The sequence below is a fragment of the Sturnira hondurensis genome, unplaced genomic scaffold, assembly GCF_014824575.4.
Source record: "Sturnira hondurensis isolate 20B ecotype Veracruz unplaced genomic scaffold, ASM1482457v3 Scaffold0021632, whole genome shotgun sequence".
Taxonomy (NCBI): Eukaryota; Metazoa; Chordata; class Mammalia; order Chiroptera; family Phyllostomidae; genus Sturnira; species Sturnira hondurensis.
In genome coordinates this window covers 3,212,915-3,236,998 of record NW_028094263.1, presented here as the reverse complement: position 1 = coordinate 3,236,998, position 24,084 = coordinate 3,212,915, and the positions used below count along the sequence as shown (strand labels likewise).

General features: G+C 42.2%; 1 protein-coding gene across 1 annotated transcript; it reads right to left on the bottom strand.

Annotated features, from left to right (window-relative positions):
• Positions 1 to 1,266: 1,266 nt before the first annotated feature.
• CBX1 (chromobox 1) lies at positions 1,267 to 23,326 on the bottom strand. The gene is made up of 5 exons (XM_037033226.1): positions 23,117 to 23,326; positions 7,010 to 7,186; positions 6,362 to 6,539; positions 5,454 to 5,548; positions 1,267 to 3,253 (listed from the first exon to the last, which is right to left on the bottom strand). Exons 2-5 carry the CDS (start codon positions 7,147 to 7,149, stop codon positions 3,109 to 3,111), a joined length of 558 nt encoding a protein of 185 aa, XP_036889121.1. The 5' UTR covers positions 7,150 to 7,186; positions 23,117 to 23,326; the 3' UTR covers positions 1,267 to 3,108.
• Positions 23,327 to 24,084: the final 758 nt, after the last annotated feature.

Genomic DNA, 24,084 nt, shown 5'->3' with positions numbered 1-24,084 from the left:
GCATATAAGATTATATTTGATAGTATATACTTAAACACTCTATTATTAAAAATTAGTTAAAATTGCTAGTCAAAACTTTCAAATGACACTGAAAAGCAGAAATAATTATTCCATAGTACTCCTGTGGGCATTATATTGGCCATTTACTGTGCTAACTTGAAACTCAACTGAAGACAGTGGAAGAGCAAGGTATTTTTCTTTTCTTTTTCTGATAGGCTCTGCCAGTGTAAGACACCGCTAATAATGATGCTGTCACCAAATTACTGAGCTCGCTCTTTTGTAATAGTAACTAAGGCTGTAACCTATCTCCTCATGAACTCCTGGGCAAGAGGTCTATGATGATGCCGTTTCACCAAGGCCATCCAAAAAACATGTTTTGCACCACCTGAAGAATTGCTCTCCGCATGCTTTATGAAAGGGACTTGAGATTTCTTATGCCTATGTGCATTTTTCATTTCTAACATTTCTGCACACATTTGTGGCTTCAATAATCATGGGAGAAAAATTTATTCTTAAACCTTGAATCTAGCCCTGACCAGGTAGGGCAGCTCAGCTGGTTACAGCACTGTCCCGACACACCAAGGGTGCGGGTCTGAAGCCCAGCCAGGGCACATACAAGAATGAACCAATGAATGCACGAAGGGGTAGAAAGGCAAGTTGATCTCTCTCTCAAACCAATAAATTAAAAACAAAAACTTGAATCCAGAAATGTGAAACATTGGCTTTTAAAGATAAAACTGTGAATATCTCCACATCAATTTCCACTGTATATATGATCAGTTTCAGTGTCTTTCCTGGAGAGAATGATCTGGTCTTATAAGAGTTCAGGAATCCAGAAATGACTATGAAGTAGGCTCCAAAGGTGAAGGCTATAGCTGAATAGCAATGTCATTCTGGACACTTACCAAGGCTGAAGGCTGATGTCAGTGCATCTTATGATGCAGAACAGAACCAGAACACCACTGCCCACCCCACCTCACTCTCTTATCTAGCCACTGACTGCTCGGCTGCTGCCAATTACAAAGACACACTCAGACCTCTGCACAGAAAAAGCCTTCCAGCTCCATCATATTTATGTCTCCCCAAACTCCTAGGAGGCTTCTGGAATAAAGTACCAACACATCAGTTTACTTATATGCTTTGTACTAAAGAGTAGATCTGAATTGTTACACTGATTTGATCTCAGTGGAAATCCCACCTTCTGTTTTTATAAATGACCAGCGTCTAGTCCCATTTTGGTTCTAGAATTATAGGCAGAAAGCAACATTAAGGTTATAGATGACATTTTAATTCAGTATCAGATCCAAGGCCAAATCCTGAAAATTCTGGGAAGCTGACTTTAGCTAAGGTTACGCAAATCTATGAAATACATAAGCTGAAATCTAAACCTAACTCAAAACCCCATGTTTCCAAACATGTAATTTGGAAATGCTATCATCAGGCCAGAGAACACTCAACAAAAAACCTTTGAGTAATATGAACACAGAATGATGTGACAATATTTACAGTCTCCGCATCAATATAAATGCTCAAAAAATATTTACTCAATGTGGTAAGACCACTCAAAGATTCAGGCCAGGTGCCAGAATCTCAAACCTCCAGTATTCTAGAAACAGAACCATCCAAGTGTGGAAGTTGTTTCCAACAGTAAACCTGTCAGGCAATAAAAGGCAAAGAGGGCTTCTGGCAAGACTTAAGACAAATCAAGGATTATAAATCTATATAGTTTTATTAAGACAAAAACTGACAGTGTGGTATGAAGTTTACATTTAAAACAAAGTTTTCACAGAAACCTAACACATGCCTAAAAATTTTACAGTGAAGTTCTAGATGCAGGTCTGGATGATGTCAAGAATTGATGGATCTCATGAGCCAAGACAGCATTTTGGGTATTAGTTAATTCTTAGGATTAAAAAAGTTGTGTGTGTGTGTGTGTGTGTGTGTGTGTGTGTGTGTATGTGTATGTGTTTAAAGTGAACCACTGCCCCAGTATGAAAGTTCAATCTTCTCCTGAGACCAGGGCTGTTGAAATAATCCAACTCTTGAAGTGATTCAGTGAACTTGTGCTGTCAGTGACTAAACCCTGCCATCAATGGTTTCAGAGTCTAAAGTTCGAAAAACAAAGAGGCTCTGAGAGTTTTCTACCCTAAGAGCATGGTTCTTTCTCTTAATGCTCATGTCTCCTAAGTCACCTCTTCCCCTCCCCAAATACCTCAGCCAGTAACTTGGATGGACAAGCTATTAATTATAGCATTATAACTGGAAAAGAAAGGGCCGTCTTGTCAATTTCAAGAATTAGCACCTCTAAGACAAAATGATCTGCCTATTGTATAGGCTCCAATAAAAGACTTTCCCTTCTCAACCAGTTTCCATCCCTAAAATGGCAGCTTTGGTAACTTATCAACTCGCTTAGTCCTTTGATGGGAGAGCATTAAGTTCAGGCAGGGAACACCTTGGCTTGTTAAGTTTCAGGCATTCACAGCTTTTAAACAGTCTCTTACAGTCTCAATTAAATTGGCAACGACATTTTTTCAAAAGATAAAATATTCTGGACACAGAACCAAATCATTGTTTGTTCTCTCCATTGTTTTACCATTTCCCCATGGCCCCAAATTTTAACAAAAACAATCCTACCCATCTCCCTTCCTTCCCGCCCCATCCCTCCCACCCCCAAGTAATACACCAGTAATAGTCAAAAACTACACACATGCTACGCTGTAAAAATGCAGTTAACACTATTGGGAAGAAGGCTGTGGGTTGTGGAGATGCTCTTTGAAGATCTACAGTATCTTTCTGCTCTCCCACACACCAGTTCTGCAAGTTCTGTCCTTCATAGAAGGCCCTTTGCTTTACTCGGCACAGTGCAGAATGGGCTGCCTTGAAACACTTATCCTCCTTCCCCTCCACTCGGATGGATGGGTGTGCAAACTATACAGCATGGAACGGCTTTAAAGCACTTGGGCTGCTGTAGGTAGGGCACAGAAACTATACTGGCTCTTCAAAGGACATCTTCTCAAGCCACCTCTATGGTGTCAAGACAAGTAGAACTCCTTCCCCTCCCCACTTGAACCCACAGTCAGATGTGACAGGGGGTGGTACTCAGGAGAGTTAATTCTTGTCATCTTTTTTATCATCATCCTCCGAGGGGTAGGAATGCCACGTCAGCCTTTCCTCATAGAAGGATATGACAACCTGGGGGCACTTGACATTGGCTTCCTTGGCTGGGACCAGGTCAGCCTCATCAGAGTTTTTCCTGCAGAACAAAGCACAGAGAGACTTTGAGACCAGGCGCTAGTGGTCTCCCAACTTGGATCATCCAAGGGAAAGAGCTTTAAAAATATTAATTCCAGAAGCATAAACTAAGGAAGGGTACTAACATGGCCCAAGCAGCATTTACTGTCAGCTTTTAGTTAAGTGACATCCTTATAGATCTCCTGTTAAAATCCCCCTGTGGGTTATCTTTGTCAAAAGGTAGGTAGGTGATCTAACTATCACAGTTTCTGCCAACTTTGGGAAAGCCCCTCCCAAAGACTCTTGTATTCCGGGGGAAGGAAAGAGACTACCACACTCTTTCAAAAACCAAATGCCAGCTGCTAAGAGCCTGTGGAGAGATCTTGGCTTTGTAATAGCTTTTCCTACCATGCTGGATAACACTGAATACCGATATGCCACCGGTCAGAACCAGTGCAGGTGGCCAAGCTCACGGAGGTATGCCACACCTCCCAGGTGCTTTGAAACGGTTCTTCAACAGGGTTGGCAGAAAATGCATTATTATACAATTCTCTCTAGTTTTCTAAATTGTAAAATATTCTCAAAATTTGAAAATCGCATCCATATTACAAGGGACAAAGGACTAAGCTCTATCTTCAGGTCACTGCAAATGACCTAGGTAGAAGCAGTAGTAATATAGGGCAGGCAGCAGATACACGATAGGATCTCTAACAAGGCATCAGTCAAAGGTTCCAGAAAACCAGCAACAGATAAACCAAAGCCACACAGCTGCATGAAACCAAAGAGAAGCTGCTACGGTATATTTCTGGACAACTGACTTAAGAGAATGGAAGGGAAAGGAGTATAACAATATTGGAACCCGAAGCAGTTTGCCCTTTGCCGACAATTCATTAACACACTCAGAGGTAAGTTCAGTCATTTTATGGCACAGGAATTTTTGCTATTTTTGGAAATGGACAAGTATCTCTTACTCCCTAGGAAAATAACTTCAACAGGAACTTGGTTTTATAATCAACATCAATCTTAACCTGTACAGGTATATTCAATGATAACCCTTACACACAGCAGTAAGTCAACCAAAGATGTATAATCTTAAGCAATACAGAGACGCTACTGTAACTCAAACTGGTCAAGTGCAGACAGAGAAAGTATATTCTAGTTGGAGCACATAGCTCCTGGAATCAATTCTTCCCCCTCAAATGCAGCACCTTAAAACAAAACCTCTTCTTCTACAAGGTAGCAACAAATCAGCTAAAAGGTCAGATTCAGTAAACATCTAGGGAACGCACAGGAAGAAAGAAGACAGAGGTTGAGCTAGTGGTGACCCAGGCTTTCTGTGGTGTTTAGGTTAGGCCCCTCTGGCCACCTTCTAAAAAAGAGGAAGTGGTACACATGAATTTCAGAGAAGGTTCTAGACTCACAAAAGGACAGAGTACCTACAGTTCTGTCTTCATAAGCAAAGGCTTAGAACTATTCACTCCTAATTTATATTTTAACAATGACTGAGAACCACTAGAGGAGGAAAAAGTACAAGAATTTTCAATAAGCAAAAAAGCACCTTCCTTTTAGAGAGAGTGGGAGATTATATAGTTTTGGCTTAATTACAGTTCTTAAGATTCTCAAGACAACTGCTTCCATTAAACTGTTTCATGGGGTATTACTATCATTGGTGTTTGTATTTAATGGAGAAAAAAAGTAGGCTTGCTCTGTGCTCAGTATATAGGAAAGAGGTCTTGCTGCCCCCTGCTGGCTGATCCTAGAATTGTTAAATCTGCACAAATTATAAAGAATCTACTGATTATGAACAAAGCAAGAGCTACAGAAATTCTTTCCTAATTCAGAGAAGTTAAAAGAATTTCTGAGCCTGGGGCCAGCCCAATCTTTATTAAGGAGGTGGTAGAAGGGGAGGGTAGTTCAATCACATTTCACATTTTTTCCTTTCACTTAGAAAAGTGAAATGTGATTCCTCCCCATACCCTCTCCATTCTGGATTTTCTCCCACCTCCTAAAAAAATGGTCAAAGATCTGAAAATCCTAAGGGCCCCTACCTGTAAATCATGAGTCCAGGTTGGCAGTCAGGCCGAGGGTCACTATCGAAGGACTATGGCATCTTAAAGATTTCACACTTGGGTGACTGGAATTTCGAAGGTCCAGCTCCTTTCTCTGGTATGGAACAAACGGGAGAAGAAAACACCACCACACAGAGCCACTGGCAGACTCACCATTTCATCAGGAACATGAGTTCTCCACTGGAGTCTGTAGCTCCAATAATCCTCTCTGGCTCCAAACCCCGGGCAAAGCCCCGTGGCTTTTCTGACTGCAAAAACCAGAGGAATTGAACGATTTTAACGATGTGAGACAGTTATGCAGATTGAAATCACTCCTGTTTATCTGATCCATGCATTCAAACTCTTTTTGCCAATATCTCACCAATACCATGGTCACAGGCCTTTTAGAATCATTGAATGATTATCCCATCAAGGTCTGAAATGCCTGAGGTGTCCCCACATATAAAGGGACACACACCTCAAGCAACCTAATGTTCACAAATGTTTCTTCACTCTCAAAAGACAACTTACTTTAAGGTACTGAGAATAAATTAAAATGGCTACCTCAAACCTATAATGACTGAAATATTGAAAACTATCTACTAAGAGAAATGAATTTTTCTTGAACCTTCAAATAAAATAAATGTAGATTACATGGCTTTTTGAGAACAGTGAGCCCCCAAATCCTTTGTAAATATTAGCCTATCTAAGATTCCAGAAGGACTGAGAGATGACTGCTGATATTTAAAAAGCAGTAGAGCCCGGACTGGTGTGGCTCAGTGGCGTCACACACCACCTTTTGATTTGCGTCATTCTACAAATCAAAAGGTCAACAGCTGATTCCCAGTCAGGGCACATGCCCTGGGTTTCAGGCCAGGTCCCCAGTTGGGGGCATAACCGATCAATGTTTCTCTCCCTCTCTTCTCTCTCTAAAAATAAATTAAAAACAAAAACCGAAAAACAAAACGAAAATGTGTTTTTCTTCTAGAGCAGAAGAACAAAAGTGCTAAAATTATCTGTCTTCAGCCTCTCTGAAAGCAGTAAAAATTCTGGCTAGTACCAATTCTTACCCCTACCCTTACCTCTTCTTTCTTCTTCTTTGGTTTGCTCTCCTCTCCTTTATCTTCAGAATCAGAATCGGCTTTGCGCTTGCCTCCTTCTGATTTATCTGTCTCATGTGCTGTTTTCTGTGACTGTAGAAACTCAGCAATGAGGTCGGGGCAATCCAGGTTCTCTTCTGGCTCCCACGTGTTGTCCTCACTGAAATGAGAGGGCACAGTGAGTCACTTTCCACTCAAAGTTAGCACACTCACACAAAGGAGATGCACAAAAGGACAAAAGCCGGTGTCCTTGGAAAAGAAGAGCTGACAATGAGTGACTAGGTTTTGCCCAAGACCAAACACTGGGCAAAGTTCAAACCTCTTGGTGGGATGGGGGAGTTTTCCAATACAAATTTAAAGTTCAAAAAGTTGCCTCTTTCAAAGGAAAATTACTTTCTCTTTGCAAATTTGGATTGTTCTAAAGCCACAGGCAAAATTGCTCTCTGAAATCACTGTCTTGTATTACAGCACTTTATACACATGGATCGTTTCCACAGCTAGACCATAAGCCACAAAGGCCAGGCCTGAATCACTGTAGCCATCAGAGCACCCTAGGCCTGGCACATTACTAGATTCCTAAGAAAAGGTTGGTCCCTAAAGGAATGGATTTCCCCACGTCAGTGAACTTACTCCGAGAACCCCTTCCACTTGAGGAGGTACTCCACTTTGCCCTTCACCACTCGACGGTCGAGAACTTTTTCCACCACATATTCCTCTTCCTCCTCTTCTAGCACCTCCTCCACTTTCTTCTTGTTTTGTTTTTTCCCCATAGTGCCCGCCAGCTTTCTAGTATAAAAGGTGACGCTGCTAAAATATAAAAAAGTGAAAATATAAAGGATGTAAGGGCATACTCTTATTGGTTAGGCAAATATATGGATGGTAAGAAGAGCAGGGCCATCGCAGATGACTCCAATAGTGTACACTGCTTATTTAAGTGCTATGCCTGTCCATCTTCAACACACAAGGAAATTACTCGCCTAGAAAGCTAGTTCATAAAGCAGCCCTAACTAATCTCACAGCAAAACTTCTTTACTCTTGCATAGCCACTTAAAACTTTTACATGTATTCTAAGTTAAAAAGCTGCCAATAGCCCTTTAACTCTAAAGCAGGGTATCTAAAATATTAATGTTGGATTGAAAGAAAATCCTCTGAGAAATAATGTATATATTTCAAATATGTGTACATACACACACAAAAAAATCCCCCAAACTCCGCTGCCCCATACTTCCTCCTATTGTGTTTTCCATTTCATTATAGTACCAGACCTGACTTTTTTTTTTTTACAAGATTTTATTTATCTTTAGAAGGGAAGGAAAGGAGAGAGGGGAAGGAAAGGAGAGAGGAGAGGGAAAGAAATATCAATGTATGGTTGCCTCTTGTGAGTTCCCCAGGCCTGTGCTCAATCCACTGAGCTATACCAGCCAGGACAAGACCTGACTTTTTACTGTGGGAAATAGCTTGTTCTATTTATTGAACATCTAGTTTAATTTTCTCTTTGAATGCCTATAACCCATTCTTCCGTAATATTAAAAGATCTTCTCTTTTAAAAAACAAATTTTAAAAAGACTTTATTTATTTATCTTTAGAGGGGAAGGGAAGGAGAGAAGGAGAGGAATATCAATGTATGGTTGCCTCTCGTGAGTCCCCTGCTGGGAACTGGCCTGCATGCAACCCAGGCATGGGCCCTGACTGGGAACTGAACCTTGATCGTGTGGTTCCCAGGCCCGTGCTCAATCCACTGAGCTACACCAGCCAGGGCTAAAAACCAATTTTTTAATTTACTGATTTAGAATTCGGTGCCCTGGCTGGTGTGCCTCAGTGGACTGCAAACCAAGGGGTTGGCAGTTTGATTTCCGATTGGGACATATACTTGGGGTTGTAGGCAGGTCCCCAGTGTGTGTGGAGCACACAACAGGCAACCACACATTGATGTTTCCCTCTCTCCCTTCTCTTCTCTCTAAAAACAATGAGAGGAATTGGGGGTGGGGAGAGAGAGAAAAAACAATGACTCATTCCACTTATTTATGTATTCACCACTTGATTCTTCTATGTGCCACGGATGGGGGATCAAACCCACAACCTTTGAAAATGGGACAACCCACTAAACAAACAAGCTACCTGGCCAGGGCAAAACCCTCTTCTTTTGAGTCCCCTTAAGGTTCTTTATGCAGTCTTTTCTGAATGCTACAATTTAATTTACAATTCACCAAGTTTCTTGTTATCATACAACTTTGACTGCTGGTAGGCTTAAAGCCTTATGTTTACCAATTTGTGTCAGTAGGTGGCACCATAAGATACCAACACAACTAAAATTATCTACAAAATTGGCCAAAATCTACAAATTGATGGTTCAGTTGCCAAGAATGAGATAGAAAGAATTAAGAGTGTGGCAGATGATCCAAACAAGAAAGGAGTTACTGCCCTGGCTGGTGTAGCTCAGTGGATTGAGCACAGGCCTGCGAGCCAGGGAATCGCGGTTTGATTCCCAGTCAGGGCACATGCCTGGGTTGCAGGCTGGTTCCCTGCAGGCCAGCCTCCAGCAGGGGACGCATGAAAGGCAACCATACATTGATGTTTCTCTCCCTCTCTCCTTACCCTCTAAAGATAAATTAATAAATAAAATCTTAAAGAAAAAAAAGAAAGGAGTTACTACCATGTGTGAATTTAAGTCAGTGCCAATTAATGGGGACAGACCCATAGATGGAGAGCAGGGTGACAGGTAGTGACGGAGAGGGGAGGTTAGTGGGTGGAGGGATGGAGCAAAAAGAAAAAAGGACTTGTGGACATGAACAACAGTGGTGATTACTGGGGGGAGGGGGAGGGTGTATAAGGAACTAAAAGGTAACATAAAAATATACAATAAAAAATTTTTAAAGACTGCCAATTTTGGGTTAAAGTGATTGTTCTAGTATTCTTGTGAAAAGTCTAAGTAGAAACTCTTCAAAATACTTTAAACTGGACTGTGTAAATAGAATGTATTTCAGAAATACTCTATCTATAGACTATATGAATATAACAAAAAATATAACAAATTTCACAGAAGTCAGGATTGTTATTACGAACCAGTTATAGTATCTACAGATGCTCAGGCTTACTTACACTCAGATATCTCTATGTCTGCATAAAGGAGAAATGCCGACTTAAAGAAAGAACAAGCATGTCTGGCTATTAGAAAATTCTCAACATTGCTGGATACCAGAGATTCAGTAGAAGAAATGGTCCCTCCTTTCCTGGAGTTTAATATCTGGTTAGAAAAAATGCAGACACCCCTCCTCCTAAATGTATTCTGAACTTTTGCAGAGTGACATAAAACCAGTATTTTCTGAGATGCTTTTAGTGTGGCCTATGGCAACTCCCAAGCTACCCCCACCCCTTTCTTTCCATTTACATACTGAAGACTTTCCTTGCCTCTCCCCAAATCCTCTACCTTTTAGAGAAAGTGCCAGGAGTCTTCCTTTCCTTCAGTTCCTGAACAGACTAATCACTGGATCGAATGCAATCTCTAACTTTATCATGCCTCTGACTCAGAGGCTGTGCTTCCAAAGGGAGACCCTTCCAGGTTTCCAGAATTCTGACTGCCATATGACGTGTTGTTTTATGAGTAAAGAAAAATCTAGGGGAGTGGGAGGAGGAGAGAGGGGGAAAAGGTACAGAGAATAAGTAGCATAGACAGTATGTAGAAAATAGACAGTGGGAGGGCAAGAATAGTATGGGAAATGTAGATGGTAAAGAACTTATAAGTACGACACATGGACATGAACTAAAAGGGGGGAATGTGGGTGGGAGAGGGTGTGCAGGGTGGAGGGGAATGAAGGGGGAATGCGACAACTGTAATAGCATAATCAATAAAATATATTTTTTAAAAAAGAAAAATCTAACTTTTCTGATGGATAAGCGCTACTCCTTCATTGCTTCTTCTTTTCACTGGTGGCCGAAGGGGTGGCAAGATTCATGGTCAGTCTTTAGTTTAAAAAATGCAGGGAAAAGTAAACTGACGATCACCTTTAGACGACAAAGGGTTATACAACCTCCTACATTAATTTGTACTTAAAAATTGTAAGACACCTGGCTGGTATAGCTCAATGGATTGAGCTTGGGCTTCGAACCAAAAGGTCATGGTTCGATTCCCAGTCAGGGCACATACCTGGGTTGTAGGCCAGGTCCCCAGTAGGGGGTGTTCCAGAGACAGCCACACATTGATGTTTCCCTCCCTCCCTTTCTCCTTCCCTTCATCTCTCTCTAAAAATAAGTAAATAAAACCTTTAAAAAATTATAAGACATTCCCGTTCTCAATCGACGGAAGGAAAACAATGGGTTATACAAATGGTCCAAAAACAGTAACTGTCCCCTAATAACCCTTACTATGGTTTCAAAATTCAGAGCTATTTAAGGCTCAGTGTTATCTACATTGATAGCTTTAATTGTCTTACAAAAAGATACAGCACTTCATTTACAAGGTAAAGGAAGGAAACTAGATTTCGGGTGGGGCACACACAATACAGTATAGAGACATCGATTTACAATCTAGTACACCTAAAAATTATGTAATGTCATTAACCAGTTACCCCAATAAAGTTATTTTTAAAAATATATTTTATTACATTTTTTAGGGCGAGGGGAAGGGAAGGAATAAGAGTGGGAGAGAAACATCAATGTGTGGTTGCCTCTCATGTGTCCCTCACTGGGGACCTGGCCTGCAACCCAGGCATGTGCCCTGACCAGGCATCGAACCGGTGACCCTTTGCTTCACAGGCCCATGCTCAGTCCACTGAGCTACACCAGCCAAGGCCCAATAAAGTTAATTTAACAAATAACAAGACCTATCCTAAAAAAGAAAAAGAAATAGCATTGCATACTGCCCCTCTAATGTATGACTCAAAAGGGTCAGGAGAGCTTCTGACTCATTGCCAGCTCCTGTAGGCCTCTCCTCCCCTATCATTAGCATGCCCCAAGGAGTAGCGGTCATAGAAAAGAATAATAAAAAAATCCTTTAGGTTAAGTAAAGAAAATTGCCCCAATTGGGGAAAGGACCTCTTGGTTGTAGCTTAAATCACTGTCCTAAGAACAACTCAAATAAGAAGTAAAAAATGTGAGTACAGGCCTGCAAACCAGAGGATCGTGGTTCGATTCCCAGTCAGGGCACATGCCTGGGTTGCAGGGCGGCTCCCTGCAGGCCAACTCCCAGCAGGAGGCGCACGAAAGGCAACCATACATTGATGTTTCTCTCCCTCTCTCCTTCTCTAAAGATAAACAAATCAATAAAATCTTAAAAATAAAAAGAAGAAAAAAAATGCAGAAAACAGACTCTTGACTTCTCTCTGAACTTTCTTAACTGGCTCATCCCAGCATCGGCCTTCAGAGACTGGATTCTTCTTTATATTGGAGATTCTCAGCCAGGCTACCCAATGTGAGTTCCCCCGGGTTTTTAAGTAATTCTCCAGGGTCCTGAATAAGCTGTTTTCAAAATCAGTAGAGAAGTAGACTAAATATGCAACTCATTCTTCCTATAGAATCTAGTACTTCGGAAGAGCTAAGAGCCCCCCTTAAATATTATGACAGGCCAGTTATTCTCATGCAATCTCCAAATGGGTTATTTCAAGAGGAATTGCCTCTACCTGATGATAGCAGTCTCTAAACACCAGCAGAGAGAGATCTAAGGAGAGCTCACAGTAGGAATTGCTTGGCAAGGAAACTTCAAAGTAATGCAGATCAGTGTAGCAGCAAAATGGAAAATTGCCTTGGGCCAACACTCTTTGCCACTCTCTCCAAGCATCCCAGCAACCAAATCACGATATCAAAAGTACTATTTTCTTTGTTTTTAAAGATTTTATTTATTTATTTTTAAAGAGAAGAGAGGGAGGAAGAAAGGGAGATAAACATTGATGTGTGAAAGAAATGTTAATTGGTTGCCTCTTGCACCCCCAACGCCCAACAGTGGTAGGGGAGTGCACCTAGCCTGTACTGTAACCCAGGCTTGTGCCCTGCTTGGGATTTGAACCTTGCAATCTTTAAGTTTGAAGGCCAGTGCTCAACCCACTGAACCACACCACCCAGGGCAAAAGTACCATTTTTTAACAAAGGGTTAAAATATACGAAAGAATGTCACAAGAGGTGTACACAAGGGCAATAATTCTAGATTAATTTAGAAATCTTAATCCTTGGACAAGTTTCCTTAAAGCTTATGAAGTTGCAGACAAAACATTTCGTTAAGCCCTGCCTGGGTAGGTAGATTAGCTGGGTGTAGCATCACTCCACCCCAAGGTTGCATATTTATGAATGCATAAATAAGTGGGACAACAAATTGAGTTTCTCCATTACTCCCCTTTTCTGAAATCAATAAAAAATTAAAAAAAAAAACTAGTTAAATAAGATGCTGTCACTTTGCCCTGGCTGGTGTAGCTCAGTGGATTGAGCACGGGCCTGCGAACCAGAGGATTGAGGTTCGATTCCCAGTCAGGGCACATACCTGGGTTGCAGGCTGGTTCCCTGCAGGCCAACTCCCAGCAGGGGACCCACAAAAGGCAACCATACATTGATGTTTCTCTCCTTCTCCTTCCCCACTAAAGATAAATAAAATCTTTTAAAAAAAAAAAAGATGCTGTCACTTTGACCTAAATATTTACGGGGTCTGCCACATTTTAAGATGCCTAGAAAAACACTACTTTACATTTGTATTGCACTTTACAGTTTATAAAGTGCTACTACATATCTTATTTGATCCTAAAACAGAAACCACCCCTTAAAACAGGCCATTCAAATGTTATTGATTCCTCATGAACCACAGAAAAGATTTATGTAAAATAAATCATCTAAGGTCACACAATGAACCAAGAGCATAACACTGCAGTAAGGACCTCTCCTAGCCAAGTGGGGCTAAGTGGCCCTGCCGCACACACAGAACTAGTAGCTGGCAACACAGGGAGCATTCCCTCAGGCTGCGAGAGGAAAAGGACAGAGAGGGCTCTTGAGATGGATCTTTTCACTGCAATGTCACCAGTAAATAAGGAAATGACGGACAATGATTTTCTTTCAGAAAAGACCTTGGGAGATATCCCTCTTTAAAAAAACAAAAACACCAAATTTTAATTGGTTGCTGGTATATGAAGGTACTTATTGTTAATTAAATCAGCAAGCAGTAACAAAGCTTTTGTTTTTAGTGCCCAGAAGGCTTCCGAGTCTTTTAAATTGACAAATGCTACATGGGGCAGAATTTTTGAAGTTAAACAACTTGCAAGTAGTCTTGAGAGACAGCTACTGAGAAAAATGCCAATTTAAAGAAACCAAAATACATCTATAGTGTCTCAATGAATCCTGGAATGGTATAAACCTGAAGCAAGAGCTGTGAACTCACAGCTTTTTAAAACATTTATTTTAGGCATGATGAGTGTGCCTCAGTTGACCGGGCATCTTTGTCACCAGTTTGGTTCCTGTTCAGGGCACATGCCTAGGTTGCAAGTTCAGTCCCTGCATGGAGAGGTGTAAAAAAAAAAAGTTGATTTTAGAGACAGGAAGACAGGGAGAGAAGAGGGTTGTTTCTTCTACACGCCCTCCTGGGGGTGGATCCCACAACCTTGGTGTGTCAAGATGATACTCTCCAAACTGAGCCACCTTTCAAGGACCTCAACTCTTTAAGAGAAGAAGGAAAGGACTGTTGCAATTCTCTTCACACATCCTTCACTTCTTATGTTAGGAGATAGAAAATGGGAAGGAGGGGCAATGCTAATTGAAGGTAGAAGGCAGTAAAGGATCGGACACAAGATTAGGCCTTTTATTTTATTTTTTTTAAATGTTTATTTATTTTTAGAGAGAGAGAGGACAAGGAGAAAAAGTGGGAGAGAAATATCAATGTGTGGTTGCCTCTCATGTGTCCCCCACTGGGGACCTGGTCTGCAACCCACGCATGTGCCCTGACTGGGAATTGAACCAGTGACCTTTTGCTTCACAGGCCCATGCTCAATCCACTGAGCTACACCAGCCAGGGCAAGATTGGGCATTTTATTTTGAGTAGTTGTTACTGTGAAAGGGTATGAGAAAGACCTGGAAAGATAATGTGGACATAGGCTTCTGATCCATCAGACACATGAATTATAAAGGGCCACCCCAGGAATATCCATACTGATTTCTTGCCACCTTGAAGGATCAAACTCCAGATGTGAGGACAAGGTAACACCTGCAGACCTCTGAAACCAAACCAAACCAAAGCAAACCAAACCAAAGCAAACCATATGTGTCTAAGGTGATACTTTAGAATGTTAGCAGGTGAGGTGACTATCTCTACCAAGAGAAGATTCACAGGAAAGCAGGCCTTGAGTAAATAACTTTCACCTACAATAGCATCAGAATCACCTACGGAGTTTTAAATACAAATGCTGAGATCCAATGAATAAGAATGTAGGGTATATTATTTTAAAATTGTTTTTCTTTTTCTTTTTAAAGACTTTATTTATTTATTTTTAGAGAGAGGGCAAGGGAAGGAGAAAGAGAGGGAGAGAAACATCAATGTGTGGTTGCCTCTCAAGTGCTCCCTGCCCCGCAGACAAAGCATGTGCCCTGACTGGGAATCAAACCTGACCCTTTGGTTTACAAGCCTGCGCTCAACCCACTGAGCTAACCCAGCCAGGGCTTTAAACTTTTTCTAATTATGATATAATACATGTATTCACATTCAATTACAAAAATATTGAATAAAGGGAAATCAAAGTTCCCTGGCTCAGAACCTGTCAAAGCTTGTTTTTGTTATTTTATATATAAACTAACACAGATATACATTTGTGAAAAGAGATATCACAGTTCTACAACTTGCCTTTTTATATAATGTACTTTTTCATTGTTCCAAAAAAAAATCTCCATTCTTAACACCTGCACAGAAGTGCTACTGTACAGACACACTATACTCTACCCATTGACCTGGTGACAAAAATTTGGGTTGTCTCCAATTTTTCATTATTGCAATCAATGTTGCTTTGACCATGCCATCTGAATTTCAAGTCTCCTTAGGTGGCCTGATGCACATTCTTGGATAAAAGCCACTGCTGTAACAGGGCTGGCAAGAACTACATTCTTCAGGTGCATTTACACACATTATTGCAGATATGAATCAATTCTCATAGTTAGCTAAAAGGCAAGTGAACATTTACTTTCTCCATAAAATTTAGCATAAGGCTAGAGCAATAAAAAAATTGATGTTCTTGAAAACAAAAATCTTGCCCTGGCTGGTGTGGCTCAGTGGATTGAGTGCTGGCCTGCAAACCAAAGGGTTGCTGGTTCAATTCCCAGTCAGGGCACATGCCTGGGCTGTGGACCGTGTCCTCAGTAGGGGGTGCACGAGAAGCGACCACACACTGATGTCCCTTTTCCTCTCTTTCTACCTCCCTTCTCCTCCCTAAAAACAAATAAATAAAATCTTTTTAAAAACCTCATCACATTCAACATCATTTAATCTTAGATATTTTTTGCACTTACAATGAAATCGAAAGAGTACTGCTTCAAGTATCCTCCAAGTTTCTTAATATTTTCTTCTTTTATTTTTAGAGGGAAAGGGAAGGAGAAAGAGAGGGAGAGAAACATCAATGTGTGGTTGCCTCTCGCATGCCCCCAGTGGGGACCAGGCCCGCAACCCAGGCATATGTCCTGACTAGGATTCATATCGGGACCCTTTGGTTCCCAGGTTCATGCTCAATCCGCTGAGCTACACCAGCAAGGGCAGTAAAATAATTCATTTGCAAAAAGAATTTTAAGCTCTCTGAAGACCTTTGTCAAAACTCAAGACAGTTTTGATGATCTATATGGTAAAGAAGGTCTTTAATAAACTTCAGAGGTTAGGACTTCAGGCTCAGATTTTACATATACATTTTTGGGAAAGTTTTCAATTAGCTATAACTGTGCCTCGGATAAACCTCATTGGCTATGATACTGCTACTGTGCGAAGCTACATATTAACTTTTTAAAAAGCCAGTAACACAATTAAATGAACAATGGTCTTTTTCAGAGTTCATATAGCTTTACTGAGTTCAAGACAAAAACATGACAATCACCCTTGACTTCTCCTCATCTATCCTCCATGGATCTAGTTTCTCACTAAATTCTACTGATTGTTATCTTAAATATCTTTCAGTTCAGACATTTTCCTAGTCCCACTACTATCATCTATTCCAAATCACCATCACCTCTTGCCTGGATGACTCCTACCTCAATTCATTCCTAACACTAGACATTGTTTTAAAAATGCAGATCTCACCTTGGCTGGTGTGTCTCAGTGGACTGAGTGCCAGCCTGAAAACCAAAGAGTTGCTGGTTCAATTCCCAGTCAGAGCACATGCCTGGGTTGTGGACCACAGGTCCCCAGTGGAGGGTGTGCAAGAGGCAACCGCACATTAAAACAAAAATAAATAAATAAATGGGGACTTCCACCAAGATGGAGGCGTAGGTGGAAACACTGTGCCTTCTCCCACAACCAAGTTTAAAGACAACAAAGCTTTAGTAAACAAAAACGCAGCCAAAACACAGAAAATTGAACTATACGGAAGTCCAACAACAAACCGTTCAACTGGACCAGTAAGAGGGGCAGAGACAGCAGCAGAGCAGGTCAGGCAGGAAAGATCCCCCAACCCAGGCACCCAGGTAGCCGTGGACGGATCCCAAGTGCGGGGTAGCAATGGCAGAACCAGCAAGGGTGCAGGGTGGCTGGCTGACCTCGGTCACACATTCTCACGCAGATAAACCTGTGAAGGAGCGAGCAGTGAGACAGACTGCACAGGCCCCAGGGGCGGAAAGCAGCGGAGTGGACCAGAAGGAAGAAAAAAATGACCAAACAGAAAAATATGAAGTAACAAGAATTCAAAAAAATGAGGAGAGGCTTAGGAACCTCCAGGACATCTTTAAACGTTCCAACATCCGAACTATAGGGGTACCAGAAGGGGAAAAGGAACAGCCGCAAGTGGAAAACTTATTTGAACAAATAATAAAGGAGAACTTCCCCAGTCTGGCAAAGGAAATAGACTTCCAGGAAATCCAGGAAGCTCAGAGAGTCCCAAAGAAGTTGGACCCAAGAAGGAACACACCAAGGCACATCAGAATTACATTAGCCAAGATTAAAATGAAGGAGAGAATTCTAGAAGCAGCAAGAGATAAGGGGATAGTCACCTACAAAGGAGTTCCCATCAGACTGTCACTGGATTTCTCAAAAGAGACCTTACAGGCAAGAAGGGGCTGGAAAGAAGTATTCCAAGTCATGAAATCCAAAGACCTACAACCAATATTGCCCTATCCAGCAAAGCTTTCATTTAGAATGGAAGAACAGAGAAAGTGCTTCTCAGATAAGGTCAAATTCAAAGAGTTCATCATCACCAAGCCCTTATTGTATGAAATGTTAAAGGGACTTATCTAAGAAAAAGAAGATAAAAAATATGAACAGTGAAAGGACAGCAAACTCAGTTATTAACAACCAAACCTAAAACAAAAGCAAACTAAGAGGACAGCTAGATCAGGAGCAGAACCATAGAAATGAAGAACACATGGTGGGTTAGCAACAGGGGAGTGGGAGGAGAAGGTACAAACAATAAGTAGCATAGACGGTAGGTAGAAAATAGATGGGGGGAGAGCAAGAATAGTATGGGAAATACAGAATCTAAAGAACTTGAGACATATGGACATAAACTAAAGGGGGAAAATGGTGGGGGAGGGTGTGTGCAGGGTGGAGGGGAATGAAGGGGGGAAATAGGACAACTGTAATGACATAATCAATAAAATATATTTAAAAATAAATAAACAAACAAATAAAATAAAAGTAAAAATGCAGATCTCTTCATGTTATCTGTGAACATTTGAGCTGAAGGCCACTGCACCTAACCTATTAATCACCATCACCTTGCCTTTTGCAACACCAGTCTTTACTTGACCAATTGTTCCTTAGCCAAAATGTCACTGTCAGAAGCTTTTCCGAAGCCCCAGACTAGGTTTGGTTAACTCTTCCTATGAACATGTTCCTACAGTATCCACTCATTTAACAATTACCTATTGGGCACCTAGTATGTGATCGGGGCTAAAAAACAGGGTGACTATGACAGGCAAAATCCCTGGTCTCCTGGAATTTGTATTCCTTTAAAAAAGATTTTATTTATTTATTTTTTAGAGAGGGAAAGGAGGGAGAAAGAGAGGGAGAGAAACATCAATATGTGGTTGCCTCTCACGCACCCACTGCTAGAAACCTGGTCTGCAACCCAGGTATGTGTCCTGACTGGGAATCAAACCAGTGACCCTTTGGTTTGCAGGCTGGCGCTCAATCCACTGAGCCATGCTAGTCAGGCAATAGGTAAAAATCTCAAAAAAAAAAGTGAGTTAAAAAATTCTTAAAAAACAAAACAAATCAAGCTCTGGCTGGTATGGCTCAGTTGGTTGGAGCATCCTCCCATAAAACAAAAAAGCTCACAGCTTCAATCCCAGGTAGGGCATGTGCCTAGGTTACGGATTTGGTCCCTGGTCTAGGCATGAACAAGGCAACCGATCAATGTTTCCCTTCTTCTCTCTCCCTCCCTTTGTTCTTCTCTCTCTAAAATCAAACAAGCACGTCCTTAGGTGAGGATTTTTTTTTCTAAGAACCTGGGTGGAATATAGGGTGACTAACTCACCCTGGTTAGGTCAAGGAAAATCCACAGTACAGGAACCCTCTCAGACCCAGGCAAACAGAGCTGTCTGGTCAGGCTAGCGGAATATGAGAACACACAGAAGTACAAACTTTGGAGAATCCCTCAAGGGTAAGTGATTATGACACAACAATAACTAACCCTGATTGAATACTTAACAGCACATAAAGGCACTTAATTCAATCCTTGTAATAAGTCCATTACACAAATGTGTAGATAGAGGCTTACTAAAGTAAAGACAATTTCCCATAGTCCCCCAACAGTAAGACACAGAGCCAGGACTGAAAGATAACACATAAAAAGGTGGTAAAGTTGAAGTTCATTTCAGTAGGAAAAAGGACAAGTATATGTGATAATTAACAAAAGAAATATACACAATAATAAGTAACCACAAAAGCACTACAGGACTTGGAGGAATAAATGGCCGGGGTAATTAGGGAAGGTTTTGAAAGTTGGGACTGCAGCCAAACTCCAAGAGCATTTATTTGAAAAGGTGGATAAGAGGAAGGCAATTTGGCTCAAGGAACTGCTGTGAACAAACGCAATGAGGCGTGTCTGAGGTAGATGGAGCATGAACCAGTTTGGGCGGGATCAGACTGAATGGGAAGGTTGTAGGTAACTGCTACAAAATCTTCTCCAAGGCCTCTTCCCTTCCTCCTTAAAGTCCGAACTCCACAATGTTTTAACATCTAACACCCTTTGGTTCCTATCATTCTACACTCCTACTTCCCGCACAATTCCTACACTGCAGTCAAAACAGAAAGCTACCACCTGATTGTAGGCTGTACGTTCCTCCCTGCCTGGCCTGGCTCGTTATTTAGAAGTGCACACCTGTCCCAGACCAGCACTCAAAACCCTACCCATCCTTCCAGACCCAGCTTACATGCTGTTCTTCCACAAAGCCCACACATCGTTTCACTTTTCCTTGCAGTTCGCAAAGCATTCTGTTTCTGTTTTCACTCAAAGGTAGGTCTGGCCCTGTGAAAGATGTAGAACCCTACATGGGCAATAAGGATAAATGCCTTAGACTCGGATCGCCAGGGAGTAAAAGTCCAAAGCTGTCAGCTTTTTAGGGAATGAGCAACAAGATACACCCGACCTACACATCCTAAACGGAAAACAAGGAAGAAGTACCTTTGCTGAGCATTGTCAACTCCGTATGGGTCTTCAAAAGGCAGGTGAAGGCATGTTTAGTATATTTTTGTAGTCTTCCTGATTCATGTTTCTAAATGCTTTCAGTCTGTTAGCTGTGGGTGTTTGTGAGACAAATGCTTTCCAAATGGATAACTCGACTGAGCAGAAAGCAAGAACTTGTGCCACATACCCAGTGAACAGGTGTTTTGTTTTTAAAGGAATCCCTGACTTCAAATCCCAGGATAGAGGACTGAAATATTGGCGTGTGAATAAAATTAGAATACCATCTGAGATGCGTCCAGCAACTCTGCTAACCCCGTCCCAGTATGCTGACATGGATGAAACTATAGATTTGGGGTGAGAAGCCACGGTCATATACGAAGCAAATCTTTTAGTTTAATGTGAAATAAAAATGACCACAATTAGCCCTGGCTGGTGTAGCTCAGTGGATTGAGTGCAGGCTGGGAATCAAAGGGTTGTCAGTTTGATTCCCCGCCAGGGCACATGCCTGGGTTGTGGGCCAGGTCCCCAGTGGGGGCCACGTGAGAGGCAACCAAACATTGATGTTTCTCTCTCTGTTTCTCCCTCCATTCCCCGATCTCCGAAAATAAATAAACTCTTAAAAGAAAAAAGACCAGAACTATGACTAAGTTGGAATTAAAAGCAGAGACCAAAGCATTCACAGATCACACAATGAAACCAGATTACTGACATTAATCTGTCAAATACCACAGTTCTATCAGGTATGAGGTATCATATCATCTTCAATATGTTAGCTATTTCAAAGAGAAAGGCACAATTTTACAGACGAATTATGTTATCCCTTTTGGTCAGCAAATCATAAAGACCAAAGGTAGGAAAGATTTAACACAAGTTATCAAATTCAAATACAGAGAGAACCTGGATTTTGTCCATATTTAAAAAACTTCTCCAGCTAACTTTAGAAAGGCTATTCAATTTTCCAATAGATTTCACCACTGGGAAATACTTACTTAACTATACAAAGGGCACAAAAGATTGTTCAAATACTTTTAAAACAGAAGATATTCAAACTACCTAGCTTGCTTTTGAAACCCACAACCTGGGGCTTTTCCTAGTCCTTGCCTAAGGTACTTAAAGTTGTTATCTGCACAATCTGCATACCTTTTCTGTATTTAATGTCAAGGTGAGTACAACAAAAACGGAGGTTATGACAAGCAACAATTTTCCTCTGCCGTAGGTCGTAAATTGAAGGCATGCAGACTGACTACATAATTGCATGTTAACTCATCCTGCTAACACATGGACTTCTCAGAAAGGATCTCAAGGCCCTAGCCATTCATTCAACAATTTAAACTGCTTACTATGTGCCAGACGCTTGGATGAACAAGAGGCATGGCCCCATCTTATGCAAGCCCATAAACTAGCTGTTAGCATTTTATTCCAAAAACTCTTCAGAAAAATAACCTATGAGGTGAAAAATATATCAAGTCTAATGGAAAATCTGTTAGACCTTCAGAGGGTTAGAACAGGGAAAATCAGAAATGACTGAAGACCGTTAAGTGCCCTAAAGCTTTATTAAGGGCCAACTGATCCCAACAAGGCGCCCTTCAATCATACCACTTTCTGCGTACACGTCTGCAAGCACCTGCGAGAGAACACAAGCACTGCTTCCCCAAGTGTATTCACGCATCTTTTCCAAAACCATGGGCCTTTTAGAACGATTTCTAATGGCTGACATGAATCCTAACATAACCCAGGAAGGTATTTATTCTGGGCCAAAGGTTATAGTGTATTTGGTCTTTTAGTAAACTCCAGTTCAATTGGTTTAAACCAATATATGTTTGAATGTAACACAAATTAATGAAAAACCCTTCATATGAAGTTTTGAAAAAGGAGTAAGTAGCAGTCACTTTGTATTCAAAATTTTCAACCACAGGGAAAGGCGGGCCAAAAATCTGAAGAGCCCAAGAGGGAAAAAACGTCACCATCTAATAAACTTTTTCCTCTTTGTCTCCCAATTTCCCACAACCCTCAAAATCTAACTTAATTCTTTAAATACTAACTCATCTACACATTTCTACAGTTTAACAATTCCAGATAAAAACATATGAAACTAATTCTGAATCAAAGCAGGCGCTGAACTTGGGACTTTTTAACTTCTTGAAGGAGTCATGGAATGAAGGTAGTAGAAAACCTGGAAAGGAGAAAGCGCGGACCGTCCTTGCTTTACACATTATTTTTACAGCCTCCCCGCTGTTTAAGGACCCTCAGGAATGAAGGGCAGCCAGGGTTCCCCCTTTATCTCCACCTCTCAGAACTGTTTAAGGGACTCTCGGAACGTCCCGCTCTGTCTACACGAACAGCTCTTCCCTCCCCTGGAGCCAAGCCACGAAGGTAACTGCTTCTCCTTCCAACCCCTCCCCAATTTATGAAACAGAGTTCCCCCAGCAGCACACCTGGGGCTGCCCAGCACCCTCACGGAACTTATTCGAAGTTACTCCTTCCTCCCTAGCCTTGCAAGCAAAATTCCTGTGAGAGCCCCGTCGAGACACCAAATTCTCCGGTTACATTTCTAAACCTCGGTCTGGAAGTTGCGAGCCCTCCCCACCCATGTCCCAGCACCAAGCCTACCCAGCCTGTCCCCTGGCCAAACCACAGTCGAGACTTTCCACTCCAGCCCACTCCCGCCGCCGCCCACCCGACGCCAACAGCATTATCTGAGTCCATCCCGGCCGCGAATGAGCGCCCCGCCAGGGCTGGGCCCACCCCGAATCCCTACAACGTCCTCCTCAGGATACACCGCCCCGCCCTCTCCATCCTTCAGGCGCGCGGCGGGAAGCGCGGCGCGGGCAGGGCGCCGGACCCGCTCGCAGCCTCCGCGGCGGGCGGGCAGCACCCGCCCGGGGATCCCGCCGCCGCCGCCGCTCGCCTCCCTCCAAACCCCCTCCCGCCGCTTCCCCGCCTCTAGCAGACTCTTCACCTCAAAGCAGCGCCCAAGAGCAGGAGAGGAATCGGTGACGCGCTACTGGCAGGTCACGTCAAGCGGGCCGGAGGACTGGCGCGCAGAAGAGCAACAGGCCCGTGGCGACGACCCAGCCCCTCACTGAAGCGGCGTCCCGCAGGCCCCAGACAACGGCCCTCCCCTCTGCCGAACAAAAGAGCTTCGCAGTCTGCGCGGCCCGCCGCCCGCTCTGCGCAGGTGCGACGACCTGTCGCGCTGCTCTATGGGACTCGGAGTCCATCGGAAACTACAAGACCCGACGTGCTGCGCGCGTCTTACGCCGCCTGGCACTATTAGTGAGGGTTTCAGGGAGTTTTAGATTTTAAACTACCAACTAGTCGAGGAGTGTAGTTTGAACGCTGTTACCGAGGAAATTAGAACGTCTGTTTTTATAAGCGAGTCCATTGATGCTTGGTCGTAAAAATCAACTACTTCTGGTCAGAAATTCACATTCTTGGCGTTTTTAAATCTTACCAGGTTTCTCACCAGAACTTCACAAAATCGCCAATAATCTCTGAAATCCTGAATTCTTCCTCAGATCTCTGTATCGCTGCTATTTCTCAGCGTTTAGCCTTCCCTGACTCTTAGACTAGGTTAGGCAGGTGTCATCACGGTCTGGCAGGTGTCATCACGGTCTCTTGAACTAACCTTTTTTCATTGCCTATGCCAATGCGTAGTTTTTGTGCAGAATTCCTCCGTTATCGCCATGAGCACTCCTTACCTAGTCACGCCAAAGAAACAGAAATAGGCCAAAAACCATGCTGTGTCAGAGTGTTCAGTATAGCCAAAGTAAAACCAATGAATCACCACTTGTAATGAATTACAAGTAGTAATTAGTAAAAACTTGCTGTGCGCACACAGATAGTTTGCAAACTGGGAACACTCAAGCCAAAATATGGAATGAGGTTTAGAGTTACATTTCTGTAAAACGTTATATAATGAGAAAG